This window comes from Monopterus albus, unplaced genomic scaffold, assembly GCF_001952655.1.
Source record: "Monopterus albus unplaced genomic scaffold, M_albus_1.0 scaffold6.1, whole genome shotgun sequence".
Classification (NCBI taxonomy): Eukaryota; Metazoa; Chordata; class Actinopteri; order Synbranchiformes; family Synbranchidae; genus Monopterus; species Monopterus albus.
The window spans coordinates 5,785,304-5,800,451 of NW_018127886.1; the positions used below are offsets into that span (position 1 = coordinate 5,785,304).

Below are 15,148 nucleotides of genomic sequence, written 5' to 3' on the forward strand. Positions count from 1 at the left end.
GTAAAACTATGGAATAATTTAAATGTGGACATAAAAAATAGTAATAGAATTGACGAGTTTAAGCATAAATATAAAGGTATGTGTCAATCAAGATATATGTAAGAACAGGCTTAATGATTAATTAGATGGAACATTGTGGGTGTGGTGTATGAATGTTAATACTCTGTAATAATTCTTTAATATATTACTTGTGTGGTGTAGAAGATAAGTATTTAAGAATGTAATTATGTACGAATGTTAACACTCTGTTATAATTCTTTAGTATATTACTTGTGTGGTGTAGAAGATAATTATTTATGTAGAGATACTGCTTGCAAACCAATGATGGTAAGATGGTGTCATGGGGTAGGACTGGATAAGTCTGAATTCTTCCTACTCCATTCAAGCATGTACTAGGTATAAGCAAATTGATATTTAATTAGCATTTGTTGGATATGTGTAAAATGATGTGTGTTGATATATCAACTGTCTTTACATGCTTGAAAGAATAAATAAATCAAATCAAATTAAAAAATATATCAGGCATTTGTGCAATTCGGGTATGCGCAGGTTTTCTCTTCCTCTGCCATTCCGCTATTGCTGTTTAGTTTTTAATAGTTGTTAAAAATAGATTTTACAGCATCAACTGCACTTCTAAGTCTTATTCTGCATACTTCAGCAAACATAACCCACACAGAAATACAAGTACAGATATTTAAAAATGTCAAATATAAACTCTTTTTTGGTATTCTTTGGCAAAAGATTTATATGATTTTACTACACACACTTCAGTTCAAATCTAATTAGCTAGAACACTGAATTCCTCCATTTTTTTTGTTATACTTATAAATCTCTTCATGTTTCAGCTGTTAAGTAACATCAGTTTGTTATTTGTTCCAGATCCGTCTCCCCACTCAAGACAGAAGCCGCCAGCCACTGACTTATGCTGCAAGACTGAAATCAGTCGTCTCATGGACTTCAGCTCTCCAGACGCCTCCCTGGACAAAGGTAAGATCTAAACAGGTCTGTTGAACCAGCTGGCTGAATTAAAATGAGATTTTCTGCAGCAGTGCCACAATGACATTGGTAAAATAGGGTTGATGCACAAGTATCCAAGAATGTTATTACACATAAACATATTTGTGTCTGCAAATGAGTAAATCCACAGCAGCTGGAGTTTGAGATAAAGCACCTCTGCCAGTGTTACACCAGGATTTCATTATGGGGTGAGAGCAATAGTTGCTAATACAACAGCAACAGTCATCAGTTCCTCTTGCATCTCAGCATTTGCTGCTTGCATCTGTCGTCGAAAAGCAATGAGCATCCATTATACGTCATTCTAGTTAACGAGGACCGAAGCTACCGGTCCAGGTTGCCCCTGGTTGCTAATGAACACAGTTGGTTCTGTGTTTGAAAAGCATCACAGACAGATTTTGAACTAATCAGACTATAACAAAAGCTGTTTTTTAAATTCAGCCAAAGCATATGATAGTTTTGAGCCATGAACACAACAGTAATTGGACACAGTGTTGTTTTATCCATTTGTAGTCTTGTGATTTCTTGTTGCATGCCTGAGCAGTGGGACAGAAATGACTGTCACTAAAATAATCAGTCAAATTAATTGTATTCATAAAAACAAGGTAGCAGCTCAGTATAGTAAATATATTTTATAGAACTTGTTGAACACAAATGAAACATGTTTTATTTACATTTACTAAGATGTATTTACATTTTATTCGATTCTTAAAACAATTATTATTAACAAGACAACATGGTGATAAACATAAGGGTAAATTAAAGTAGAATGCCAATTCCATAATTTCTAACATAAAGTATTCTATCTATAAATTTACATCCAAATTTTATGTAATTGTATTGTGGTTGCTGGTTGTACTACATATACACTAATCTTACATAATGTACCTTTAAACCTCCTGCACCAGCTGTTTATGCTTTGTGAATAATAAATACACTACATGAAAATAAATCAGGAAAGTGTGTAAAATTCATAGTCAGTAGTTACCTGCAGCGTACCTATTGCTAGATGAACATCCGTATGGTTCCTGTGACAGCAGTCTTAATTGTTATTGGTTTTAAATTTAATACCTCCCAGTCCTACTGTAAAATGATGATACAATAAGACTCCATCAGCAGCAAATGCTATCGTTCTCCATAGTCACCTATATTTATTATTCTGCTGTGAGTGTTCAGTTACCATGAACCATCCCCGGGAGCAGCTTTTAAACACTAAAGTCAGTATTTATTTCCAGACACTAATCTGACTGGAGGGTCAGATGAGTCTCACATTAGCGTCATCAGCTCTCCAGACAAACATGGCCGTATTAGTTTAACTGTGGTCTGGTTCCATGCTCCAGCTCCTTTATGGCAAAAACATATTTGAAGGACTTGGTCTTGTAGAAAGAATGAAAGTAGCTAATGAGATGTCACCAGTACAGAAGCATTCATTGAAATAGAGATTGTTTAAGGCTACCAGCTCCGGTGCAGATCTCTAGTGTCACCCAGGTGGCCCCCATAGACTCTGTCCTCATCAGAGTGTCCTGATTAGCAGGCCCAAATGGAATTTGCAGTTGTTTTTTTTTTTGTTTGTTTTTTTACAGTTTTCTGCAGCTTTTCAGTATAGAAATCTGCAGAATACTGCGGCTTTTTTTTTGTACTTAAGTATTTACTGTACAGTAATTTCTACTGCTACTCCTTTACAATTCAAAGTGTAATATGTTACCTTTTAGTTGCTAGTTACTTTTCAGTTCAGGATTTTGTTTACCACGTTTAGCATATAACTCTTTCACTCTTGAGAATTAAACTACTGAATGTGAGCTAAATTAGTTAAAATTATGTCAGTGAATCACTAATGTTCCAGTCACCTGTCTGTATGAAAAACACAACATTCTATAAGGAGCCATCCTGCACAAGTGACTTTACTTCTTTACTTCTTAAGTAAAAGTACAAAAGTATTAGCATCTGAACATACTTAAAGTACTAAAAGTAAAAGTACTCATTATACAGAATGGCACATTTAAAATTAATGTATACCATATGATTAGAATTACTGATGCATTATTGTGTTCATTACATTTAATGTTGGAGCTGGTAAAGGCAGAGCTAGTTTTTACTAGCATGTATGCTTATAATTTGAATGACTGATGGGTAGCTTGTGAATTTTCCACCAGAGATCAATAAAGTCTTACGATTATACTGTATACTTTTTGTGTTAATCTAGTTCTATAAAAGCAACTAGTAGCTAAAGTTATAAAATAAATGTAGTGGATTAAACAGTACAATATTTGTCTCTAAAATTTGGTGAAGTCAAATTATGAGGTAGCACAAAATCTAAATACTTAAGTACAGATACCTCAAAATGGGGTTTGCACATCAAAATGTTAAAAGCACAGAATATGCTAGAAAATTTTATTACACTTTTGCACATTTGGGAGTGAACTGGAACAAAGACAAGAGAACAGACACTGTACTTGATGAGGTTGGTTTTATAGTACAGATTTATGTACATTTTTTAAATTAACACATTTGATTGTGCACATGGACACACTCTGCTTCAGCCTGAACCAACTGGTGCCTTTAGCCTATAGTTGTTTCCTGGGTGCTATAAATGTGCAGACTCAGGAAAAACACGTGCGCACACACTAACAGCCTCTGCAATGGTCAAGGGCATGTGTATCGCCACAAGTTTCACCAGAATGAGAACAGGGAACTGAGGGGTTGTGTTATCAGCAAATTCATCTTAGGTCTGCAGTAAGAAAAAGACAGAGGGACAGAGAAGGAGAGCATAAGCAGGGAGCACTGTATCATTAGGGAGACAGGTGCTGCTTCTGCACATTAACTGGCAATGATGTCGCTGGGTGAAGCCTGGCATGTGCACTAGTTTAAGTAGCATGGTCAGTGCAAAGAAGTCAAACAGGGTGTCCAGAGAAAATAGGCTTAGGAGGGAAGGACACATAGAAAATAGGAGGGAGAGATCAGGAAAAGGGATGACGTGCACCCTGAGGAGGAGGACAGGGTGAAAGATTGCATAAGGACACTTTGCTGCATGCGTAGGTATTCTGATTAATGACAGAAAATCATACAGAGAAAGGGCAAGTGGTGAGACAGAACAAAAGAATAATAAAGATTATCAAGGTGTATGTGTGGGTGTGGGTGCATGAGTGGAGTGGGCTCTGCTGAGCACTTCCATTTTTCTCATGCGCTGATGCTTTCCAATGCACCTTCCCCCTCTTACAGCCCCTGGGAGAGTGGCACTTATATTCTGGATGGCTTGCAGGCCTCTCCACTGTAATTTGCACACATCAAAAATTGATACTCAGAAATTCTCAGCCTCAGTGGTTACACTTGGCTATTTTTAATGTGGCCAATATCATTTAAATATGCCAGAACGAAACAAGTGGCCAGAGTATCTACAGTAGAATTGCTTGTATTTTCATCTTTGAAGTCAGATTCAGAAGTGGTCATGGTCACTTGCTGAGGAAAATCCTGCAGAGTATTGATGCAATCCAGTCAGACTGCTCATATATCCAAAGACAGAAGAGAACGGTCTGCTAGTGCAGATATAGAGTGGGAGTTTCATGCTATGTAGTTTAATGAAATCCCAAACATTTTGTTGCAACATTCATAGACAAAGGGGTTTTCTGTGTGTGCCTCCATCATCTGACCTTTTCATTAAAGGTTTCTCAGAGGATAAAACTGACAAAGGCTGCAGTCTTTGCCTCTTTCTAACTGCTTCATTAAAGGGAGGCGCTGACAAGTACTGTAGACGCCAAAGGTCATGAAAAGAAAAGAAGTCTGTGGTAGATTAAGGGACTTTGCTTGAGCAGTAGTCAAAGAAAATTTAGTAGCCACACACCCCAAATGCATAGGTTGATGCATGTCTTTGTTAGTGTGTGTTCTTATACTTGCTATGTAGTGAGGACCAAAAAAGTATTGTGGAAAGTGAGGACATTTTGGCCAGTCCTCACTTTCTGAAGCAGTCTTATGAGGGTAAAGACTCGGCTTAGGGTTCAGGTTAGAATTATGTTTAGGCTAATGTTAACACAAGGGTTGTGATTATGCATTTAGTTCTGATAGTTAAGTGTTATGGTAAGGAGCTAAGAAATGCATATTGTCAATGAGTGTCCTCACAAAGATGGAAGTACAAATGTGTGTGTAACACTAGCCCAGACTAGACTAGATTTCTAGAAGCACAAATTTCTATTATCCTCTCTTCCTGCACTGAGCCTTTTCCAAATACTCTTTCTATTTTCTGCTTGTCTTCAGAGGCAGGGTGCACATTATAATTAAATGAATTAGCCCTCTAAACTGTATATGTTTTGACCAAATGCAGTTGTTCAGTTAAACAATCAAGGTTTTTTCATTTCCTCTTCAACCTTTCAGTTTGACAATAATGTCTGAGCTCACGTTAGTCCATCACGGATTAGGTTTGTACTCATTTAATGACAGTGACAGTTACTTAGCAGTGTGTCAGTAGACTGACAGAATGTGTGTGATGTGTATCCAAAATGACCAGATCTCAGACTGTCTGACATTTTTTGTTGGTTTACAACTTATTCTTTAGTAAGTGGACCACATACAGTGACTGTGCATAGATTACACTGCTCTTAGACTGTTACAGTAGTTACACCTGCCTTTCTTCTCTTGCTTCTTATTATAAACCTTGTGTTAGGAATATGGGAGTTTATTTTGACAGTGATTTTAGGTTTGATAGACAAATTAATTCAGTTAAGTCTAGCTTTTTTCAACTCAGAGCACTAGCCAAAGTTAAACCTTTTCTCCCCTTTTCTGATCTCAAATAAGTAATTGATGGATTTATTTCCTCATGGCTCGATTACTGTAAATCGTTGTATTCAGGAATTAGTCAGTCTTTACTCTCTTGTCTGCAGCTTGTCCAAAATGTTGCTGCTAGGCTCCGAATAGGAGTATGTAAATATCATCTTGTCTCTCCCATGCTCAAATCACTACACTGGCTTCCAGTTCAGTTCAGAATAGATTTTAAACTTCTATTATTTGTTTTTAAGTCATTCCATGGGTTAGCCCTATCGTACCTCTCTGAGCTCCTGTGTTTTTACACTCCCTGCAGGTCTCTTAGGTCTTCTGATCAGATGATCCTGGTTATTCCGAGGTCCACACTGAAACTCAGAGGAGACCATGTCTTTACTGTTACGAGTCCCAAGCTGTGGAACTCCTTACCATTTAACATTGTGTTTATATTTGTCATTTTATGGACTAAGGCACAACACTTTGGTCAACTCCTGTTGTTTTAAATGTGCTTGGAAATGCATTTGATTTAGTTTGAAATCTCATGCACATCAGTTTGAGTTACAATTTTTTTGTGTATCTATGTAAATATTTCCCAATCAAAGTCCAGAAAATTAAACTCACTCCTAGTGATTTGTGAAATTCAACCCAACTCTAGGAAGCTCTTATGATGTGTGAGGCCTTTCAGGGCTTGGTTACATGCCAGTTCCATCCTGATTATAACATGTGGACCAGCTTTTCAGGGGTAATGTGGGAAGTTTGCTCGTTCAACATGTGTTTCCAAGACTTTGAGGTTTATGAAGTATGTCCACTGCAAGTTTGCAGTTGCCCCCAGATTACTGATGTAACACATCCTGCCTTTGTATACCCTGAGTAAGAGCTCTGTCTCTGGGTGCTGGGCTTTGCTGTACTGCTCATTTTTGAAATAGCTGTGTTGGCTTCCTCAGAATAGGCCCCCTAGTGGTTACTGTTTGCTGCTGAGCAACCTGGATGGAAATCAACACCTTCAAATCTAAGACCGTGGCACAAAGGTGGAGCATGAGATCAGCAGGCTTTGGTGGGTTTGGTACAGGACTGCTGTAGAGGGAGCTGAGCCTTCAAATAAACTTGCTTTGCAGTGTGTGTGTGTGTGTGTGTGTGTGTGCACCCTGTGGAAGTGAAGCACCTGCTGTTTGTTTTAATTACTGCACTAAAGAACTAATACACGTATTCTTGGTATGTACTTATATATAGCACACTGAACATGGAAAATACTTCTCTTTCACTTTGTATTTTAGATCTTAGCTCCATTGTGTGTATGTGTGTGTGTGTGTGTGTTTGTTTTGCAGTCCTAAAAACCAATCCAAAATCTTCACTTAACACTTATTAGGTTTTGGATTTACCGCTAAGTGCAGCACTGCGGCAAGGTGCTACAAGAGGTGGATTTTCTAGTGAACTGGCAGCGGAAGTGATGGTAGAGAGGGACAGTTGCTCTCAGAGCTGGCAGGTCTGAAAAAGAGCTGAGTGGCAGTTTCACTGATTACTCAGCACAGACTGAGAAAGGAGGGGGAGTGGAGAGGCAAATAACATAACTGAGGAAGAAGAGACGACTGAAGGAACTGGCCTGGTTGAGTAGAAGGGAAGTATATATATGCAGTAGGTATAGGGTGCAATAATATAGGGTTTCATTTCAAACAACAAACTTCAAGTTAACCTTAACCCACCCATTTATATGCCAAGGTAAAAGAGTAAAGGGTGATGGGAAAAGAAATGACAGCCTCTTGAAGGTCATAACAAATCTGGCACCTCATGATATTGTCAGACCCCTGCAGTTATCTGCAAGTAACCCATCTAGGTGAGGTATGTACTGTCATCACTTTAAAAAAACAGCAATAAACAGAGTTGTATCTTTTTCAGCTGTTCTAACTTAAGCCACAAAGGCAACACACACATGCACACACAAGTTAAATTAATTTCTAATCTTCCTCTCATTATCTCAGTTTTACTCGCATCTCTTTCTCAGTTGAACAATAAGAGGCTGGCACATTCTTGGCAGTGTTAGGTGGAGGTGCTGTCTTTTTAGGTATTGTATGAATTGACTGCAAAGACAGATTGGCTGCTTTCATTGATTTTCATTTAAGGGATGGTGCTCTCTGCTCATCACCTTCAGGCATCCCACAGCATAGAAACATGCGAATGTTTGAGTGTGATGCTGCACCACACCAAAAAGCAAGACTAGCACTGGTATTTTCACGTAAACCGCTTAAGTAAATATTGTTTTCCACAGTACCATCACATATTCCAAGCTGTGACTGTCACAGGAAGCCAATTTCCTGTTGGTCTCCAGTCCCTGCAGTGCGATTTGATGCTGTCTTAATGTAGTGTAAATAGTCAGCGAGTGCCAAGTACATTCTTTTAATTAGAAAACCCAACAGACCTGATGATTAGCACTTTATCTTCATAAGTGTCTGGGCCTGAGCTGCAGCTGGACCACTTCCTAGTTACCCTATCATGTCCCAACAGGTCTGGATCAGTAATAGTGTAATTAATATGTTACAGGCTGTCATCTACTGAGTAAGCAAAAATTGTTTTGTTAATGTGGTCCACACACTCCACTTCTAAGCCATTGTATTTGTTTAAAGTTTTTCGCTCTTGCACACTTGGGAGCTTGGTAGCTCAGAAAAAAAAAATTTGTCCTGCTAGCTTGACCTTGTTTTAGATGGTACAACCTCTTTGTCATAGACTTGCCTTCTTCCAGTCATCCTGCATTTAAGGAGCTGCTCTGCAATCATTTGTCAGGAACTCCATCGGGCAGCTTTTTTTCCAGCACAATCCTTTAAATAACTTTACAACCCACTGCTTCACATAACAAATGACACTATTATATGTTTTCTCACATTCACTTTCCAAGTTTCTTCTCTCCAGAATGGGGAAATTGTGGAGTCATCCCTCATGGTCGGATGTGTAATCTTAAGTTACTGGGTACTAGGCAGAGGCTCATGATGTTCTTTATAGCTTCTGTAACTACTGAAGCCTTCCTCTTCACTGCTATTAAAAGGAATATGTTACCATTTCATGAAATGGCCTTGTCACTGTAAGAGGAAAATAAGGTCCAACAAAAATCAATGACTGAATTCCAGTTGTGCAGTACAACATAGCTCAGCACCTCTCTCTCGCCGCTATCTGCTGAGTAGTTTGTGGGTGTTAAGATGAATCATCATACACTTACATGTTCAAAACGTACTGTAGCTAGTAGTAGATTGTGCCTGTGCCTTCAGCTTTGAAATTATGCATATCATTGGAGCATAGAGACATTTAATTTCTCCACATTGTTCATTATGCATGGACACAGTAGGCAACAACAGATCTCTTTCTTTAGGGGTAGAGCGGGTCGACCTCTGATCACAGTGTTAGAGGTTCGGTTCCCAGTCTCTCTATTCTACATGATGAAGTGTCCTTGGGCAAGACACTGAACCCCAAGTTGCTCTTAGTAGCCAGGCCAGGGCCTTGCATGGCAACTCCACCGCTATCGGTGTGTGTGTGCGTGTGTGAGAATGGGTGAGTGGGTCAATCTGTAAAGCTCTTTGTTCAGGTAAGGTAGAAAATTGCTATATAAGTGCAGTCCATTTACCATTTTAGCAAAGGAGTTAGTTGAGGTTTGATCGATGTTGAAGTGCATTATACATTAAAGACACTTCTGTGTGTTTTTACAAAGAAATTACTCACTTATGAGATGCTGGCTCATTGTGCTGAAATGTACACATTGCCTTTTGACACCAACATTAGCTAGATATTAAACAGCAAATCTTTAATTTTCAATGTTATTTGAATAGCACCTAATCACAACAAAAGTCATCTCAGGACACTTTACAAAATAAGGTCTAGACCTTACTGTTATTAATAATAATATACAGCAGAGGAAAAACTCAACAAATCCCCATCAAGCAAGCACTTGACAACAGGACAGGAAAAACTCCCTTTAACAGAAGAAACCTCCGACAGACCCCCCGGCTCATGGTGGGGGGCCTTCTGCCGCGACCGGTTGGGGTGAGTGGAGAGAGAAAAGAAAAGTAACAAAACACAGCTACAAACAATCAAACACTGGGCAGAATGATGTAGCCTGCTCATCAGAAACATACAGCTCCAGAACCAAGTCTACCTGCAGAAAGGTACAGGGAGAGAGAGAGAGGACACAGTACAGGAGAGAGAGGACACACAGTTAGTGACATGTAATGGTGACATTTATGTACACAGTTTTGAGATTTGCCAGTTGCTGAGCCTAGAATATGCCTTTCAGATCAGTCAGGGTCATGGAAGCTCCAGTGAGCTGTGTAATTAAGCATAAATTTGCAGTTATTACTCTTAATTCATTATTTTTACATTGAAACTAATTTTACGGTTTAAATACATTTAATTCCCACAGCTTGCATTGTCATTTTCACACTGAGAAGGTTCTTGTAGAAGGTATAGAGTGTAGAGTGGCTTTGCTGATTAAAAGAGCTTGAGAGAATCTGGGGTCAGCTGGTGAAGGCTCTTGTTGCTGCATTACAGTCTGGGCGAGGGAAGGGATTGTCTGTATTTTTGCAGCAGCACACCAACTCTGTGGCCTAAATACTGAATGTAAATGCAATGTAATGTGGAAGTTGTGAGAGGGGGAACGTTTTTTAAATAATGAGTTGCTCAATTTGAATATGACTTAATCCCCTGATCTTTTTTTATTTATAATAATAATCACTGATAATATTTTACTTGGCATGCAGAAGGTGAGTGCTGCTTTTACAAGGAAGTGAAATAGCTTAAACATACAATCTGATCCATTTTTGATAAGTCTTTGATACTACTGTTGTTAATTCTTTATATGCACTTTAATCTTAGGAATGACATTTATGGTCTGACTCATCATTTTATGCATATAACAAGGTTTTTCCCTTTTTTTCTCACAGGCAAATCACTCGCACACCCATCAGTTCTTCCCACACCTGCCTACCTAAAGCAGCATGTCCCTGCAAGGGTAGTAGAACAAAAAAGCATGAACAAACACCCTGCACCTGTGTCTGCGCTAATAGTAAAAAGTAATGACTGAGAGTTTGTTTGTTTCGTCTTCACGCCAACTGGAGAAATTATAACAACGTAAAAGATAGCTTTTGCAATGAACCATAAAGACGAGCTGTTTTAATGCACTGTGTATCCAGTACTGTAGCTATAAATCCACACATTATTACTTTAAGGCAATTACTTTACCTTGTACATCTACCCTAGGTTGTTACTCAGAGATATGGACTGAAAACCCTGAAAAAATAATATTTCTTTTTTACTGACAGTAAAAAAAGCATATGCTGTGAAACACAAGACAAAATCACCCCATAGTGTTTCTCGCTGCAGTGGTCATTTTAATGGTGTTTAAGGTTTTAACGATAATGCAGGAGTGTTTTCTTAAAGGTGTTAGGTTACTAGTCCTCACAGGCCACTCAGCAGATGGCAGACCTGTTTCTGTGCAGCAGTTTGTCAGTGTTAAACTCTACACACACTGACACCCACCTGCCTGCAAGCTTGGCCCCTCCCCTAATCGGTACACACAGTATGTGTGTATGTGAATGTCTATTTGTATGTTTGAGTAATGTGGAAAAATTGGTGACAGGCCTGCTGAGCTCCTCCTCCTTCCTACCTAATAAGCCATTTGAAGTGAGGGGGAGGGGCTGAGTGTACTGTATTATTGAACCCATGGGAGTTGCCTTGAACAGGTACACTGGGAGAGGGAAAGACAGCGGGAGCTCCTCAGTGTATTTCCTGGTGTCAACTGAGCTGCTTTTAGTGGGGAAAAAGTAGAAATGGCTGTAGTTTGAATGAGGACCCCCTTGAACAACAAGGATTTTTGGATTTTGTCTTTGTGTCTGTCCAAGCCTCCAGCACACACCTGACAAGTCCTGGAATCCCCTGGAAAACTCCCCTCGGCGGAGGGGATGAAGTCATACAGGGAGCAGGGAAAGTCTGGTGAGTGGAAACCACAAGCAGGTTTCAGTTCTGTTAGACTGGAGTATGAAGTGAGGTTTTACAGTGAAAAGGTGAAGGTCTTTCTGGACTGAATATTCCAGCAGAGAAGATGTGTCTGCATTTTAACTTTAGGCAGGTGTCATGTCTGATAGTCAGTCACCTGTTCCTCTGCTGAGCTGTTGGGGGACTTTAACCCGCACTGACCCTAGATATACGTTGCTGTTGTTTGAACATGGGGCTAGAGATTCCACTTTTAACTGATTATTCTACAGTCAGTTGACTTTGTTAGGTGGAGCTGAGACTTTTCCCAGCTGCCTTGCAAGGAATGAGGTTGTAGAGATGTGTGTTTTAAAGTATCTGTAGACATATGGTTGCTAATCTGAGGATCCGACCTTTGAACTTTAACATCAAAACTTTGTAACGTTTCTTTCTGAGCTGTTTCAGGACAGAGCTGTCACAGTTCTAATGGGTTATGAGGGAGTTTTGCTTCCTGTCTATGAGCAGACCACAGTCTTAACAGCCTTTATGGTCATGTAAAAAAGGTTTCTGTTTTGTTTGTATAGTGGTAGCTCATTTGTCCTTCAGCTTTGGACTAAAAACAGCCTGAACACAGAGGTAAACATTAAAAGGCATGTGCTAGCAACTCAGAAATGTGGTGTATAACTGTGTTATATGTTTTTGAAGCACATCTTGGGAATCTTTTCATCTTAATCTTGAGGTGTGGCAGTGGCACAATTAGTGCTTTCAAAGCAAAACAAACTCCTGGAGGCTATGAATGGCTATTTTTCCTAATCCTTACTATCCCAGGTGTGGGTGTGTATTTGAAATTGTGCTTAGTTACTCACCTTTCTGCCTCACACTGTATCAGCCTCTGTTTTACCCCTTAGGTCATTTGAGGTCTGTCTTTGCAAATTGGAATTGAAAAACCTGTGTGTAACCATAGCAGCAGATTATGAGTAATCATAACTGTTATTGATAATTTCCAAGCAGAATAATGGAGAAATCTTCTAGTTATGATCTTCTCTGTTACAGTGAAATCCACATCAAACCTCAGTTCTGTAAGGCCAACATGTCAATAATTGACACCTCATTTCATTTCAGATTACATTACTTACTGTCTCACAGAGAGAAAGCAATGTTTTCACATATGTGATATTATGTCAGAGTGAGTTTAACCCCATGGATTAACCCCTTCTATGAGCCAGGCTGTAAAACAAAAACTGCTGTTGGTTTCCACTGGACAGCCCGTTATTGTCTGACCCTCAGTGAACGTCAAGTCAGGTCGTGAGTATCTACCTGCATTTATATGCATCTAAATGCATACATATATCATCTTTCTGTGCAACCAGAGCCTGGATACATGTGTGTGCAGCAACTTCCAGCAGGCTCAGTTTGACAGCGTAATTGCGAGAGCAGCTGAGTTTGGTCCTAGCTGTGTAATTGCCCTTCTTTCACTGTGCTGCAGGGGAATGCAGCAAATGACTTCCTTGGGTGCTAGCTAGTTTCTTTCCATTGTGCCAGACACAGAGGACACTATGGAACAAGTCAAAAATAATCACCTGCCTGTCACAGTCAAGTCAAAGATAATGGTAAAGCAACTATATAATCATGAGACATGCTACGTCAGATTTGCGAGAGCATGAAATAAATTAGCATTTCAGTGAGGGTGGACAGATCAGAGCCTTCATTATGTTCTTATCTTCTATTTCTCAGTTTAAGCATGTGTTCAAAAGCAAAGCTCAGATATTTGGCAGCTCTCTTTGTCACTGTCACAACAGTGCCAGGCTGGACCTCACTGCTGTACACGCTTTAACGCTAATGGTATGAGCCCGGACAACATGTGGTGACAAGAAAAGAGTGCAACACCAGAGCTTGATGTACACCACTGTTTAAATAAATTTGTTGGCCTTGACTAAAGCTAGTCTAAAATGTTCACAACATGTCTGTCAGCTAATCTTTTGATGGCTAAATAAGACTGGAATGTCGACAACAAAAGTATTTATTTTTGGCAAAAGAGAAAAAAAAAAATCATGCAGGTATGCTGACGCTGTGGACTCATGGTTTGGTGAAATATCCATGGTGACACAATGTCTGCCCTCTCAGTTGGTCCAGGCTATAAATAACAGCGTGGTTAGCTTTTGGCATCAAAGGTCATGTCTGATTACAGTATATGCACATGAATACACAAATGCACATACTGTACATACTCTTCACATCTGCTCTGTCACATAATATAATACTCAGATTATTTACTTAAGTAAAAGTATAAAAGCATTAGCATCAAAACATACTTAAAGTACCAAAAGTAAAAGTACTCATTATGCAGAATGGCACAGTTCACATTAATGTAGATCATATAATTGCATTATAATTTCTGATGCATTATTTTGAATGTCACATTTAATGTTGCAGCTACTAAAAGGTGGAGCTAATGTTAAGTACATGCTTATAATTTGAAGTATTTTACATACTGCTGGGTAGCTTGTGAATTTCCCACTGGGGATTAATAAAGTCTTATGATTATACTGTATTTAGTTTTACTAATCTCATTCTGAAAAGTAAAGTAAAGTTATCAAATGGAGTACAAAGTACAATATTTTTCTTAAATATAGCGGCCGAGGTATGAAGTAGAAGAAAATGAAAATACTCAAGTACATATACCTCATAATTATACTTAAGTACAGTAATTGAGTAAATGTACTTAGTTACTTTCCACCTTTGCATAGATACACATTCAAGACTCTTAGCTAGCTGTTTCAGGTCACCCACCTTATGAGTAATCAGTTGAAGCTGAATACATTTTACGTCCAGTGATTGGCACAGTTTTAAAAATGTGTAACAATAAAATGAAAGCAAAAGCAAAAGCCAGTGTGAATAGATGTTAACAAAACAAGCTACATTGCAAGCTTGTATATTTACATATAGATACTATTACTGAATAAATTACACATTTATATTCACATTATAATGCCAGTACAATGCTTTAAGCAAAACCCATGGTTGCAATTATTGCACAACCTGCTGCAGCCAGTTAACATTCTCATCAGGTTTGGTATGAGCTGTCCAGATGAAAACCAAAAGCAGCTGGAGGAACCATCTTAGAGCAGCACCAATTCATTAGCATACCAGCTCAGACAGCAACATACACATACAATGTAGTTATGCTCCAAAATAAGCACATTATAATATCCTAGAGTGAGCTCAGTTTATTTGCCACCTGAATGCCTCCTAACAAAAAAGCATGAATGGTAAATAGCATGGCGCTAATAAGGATCTCATTGAGGAGGGTAGTTGCCAACCTGCACCTTCACAGCCACTTCTGTGAAAGGGATTGTCTTATTTGCAGGCTCTGGCTCCTCTAGAAGTCTTTTAATGGCTCCATCCATCCTTCCATCCTTGTATCTTCCAGCTATAGTCA

General features: G+C 38.9%; 1 protein-coding gene across 2 annotated transcripts in view; it reads left to right on the top strand.

The window, feature by feature from the left end:
- The window catches only part of LOC109970000 (kazrin), a 151,692-nt gene that overhangs the window by 105,954 nt on the left and 30,590 nt on the right, over nucleotides 1–15,148 (top strand). For both annotated transcript variants that reach the window (XM_020617283.1, XM_020617292.1), the window contains exon 4: nucleotides 880–987. In XM_020617283.1, coding sequence (XP_020472939.1) covers nucleotides 880–987 — 108 coding nt within the window. The remainder of the gene's footprint in view (nucleotides 1–879; nucleotides 988–15,148) is intronic.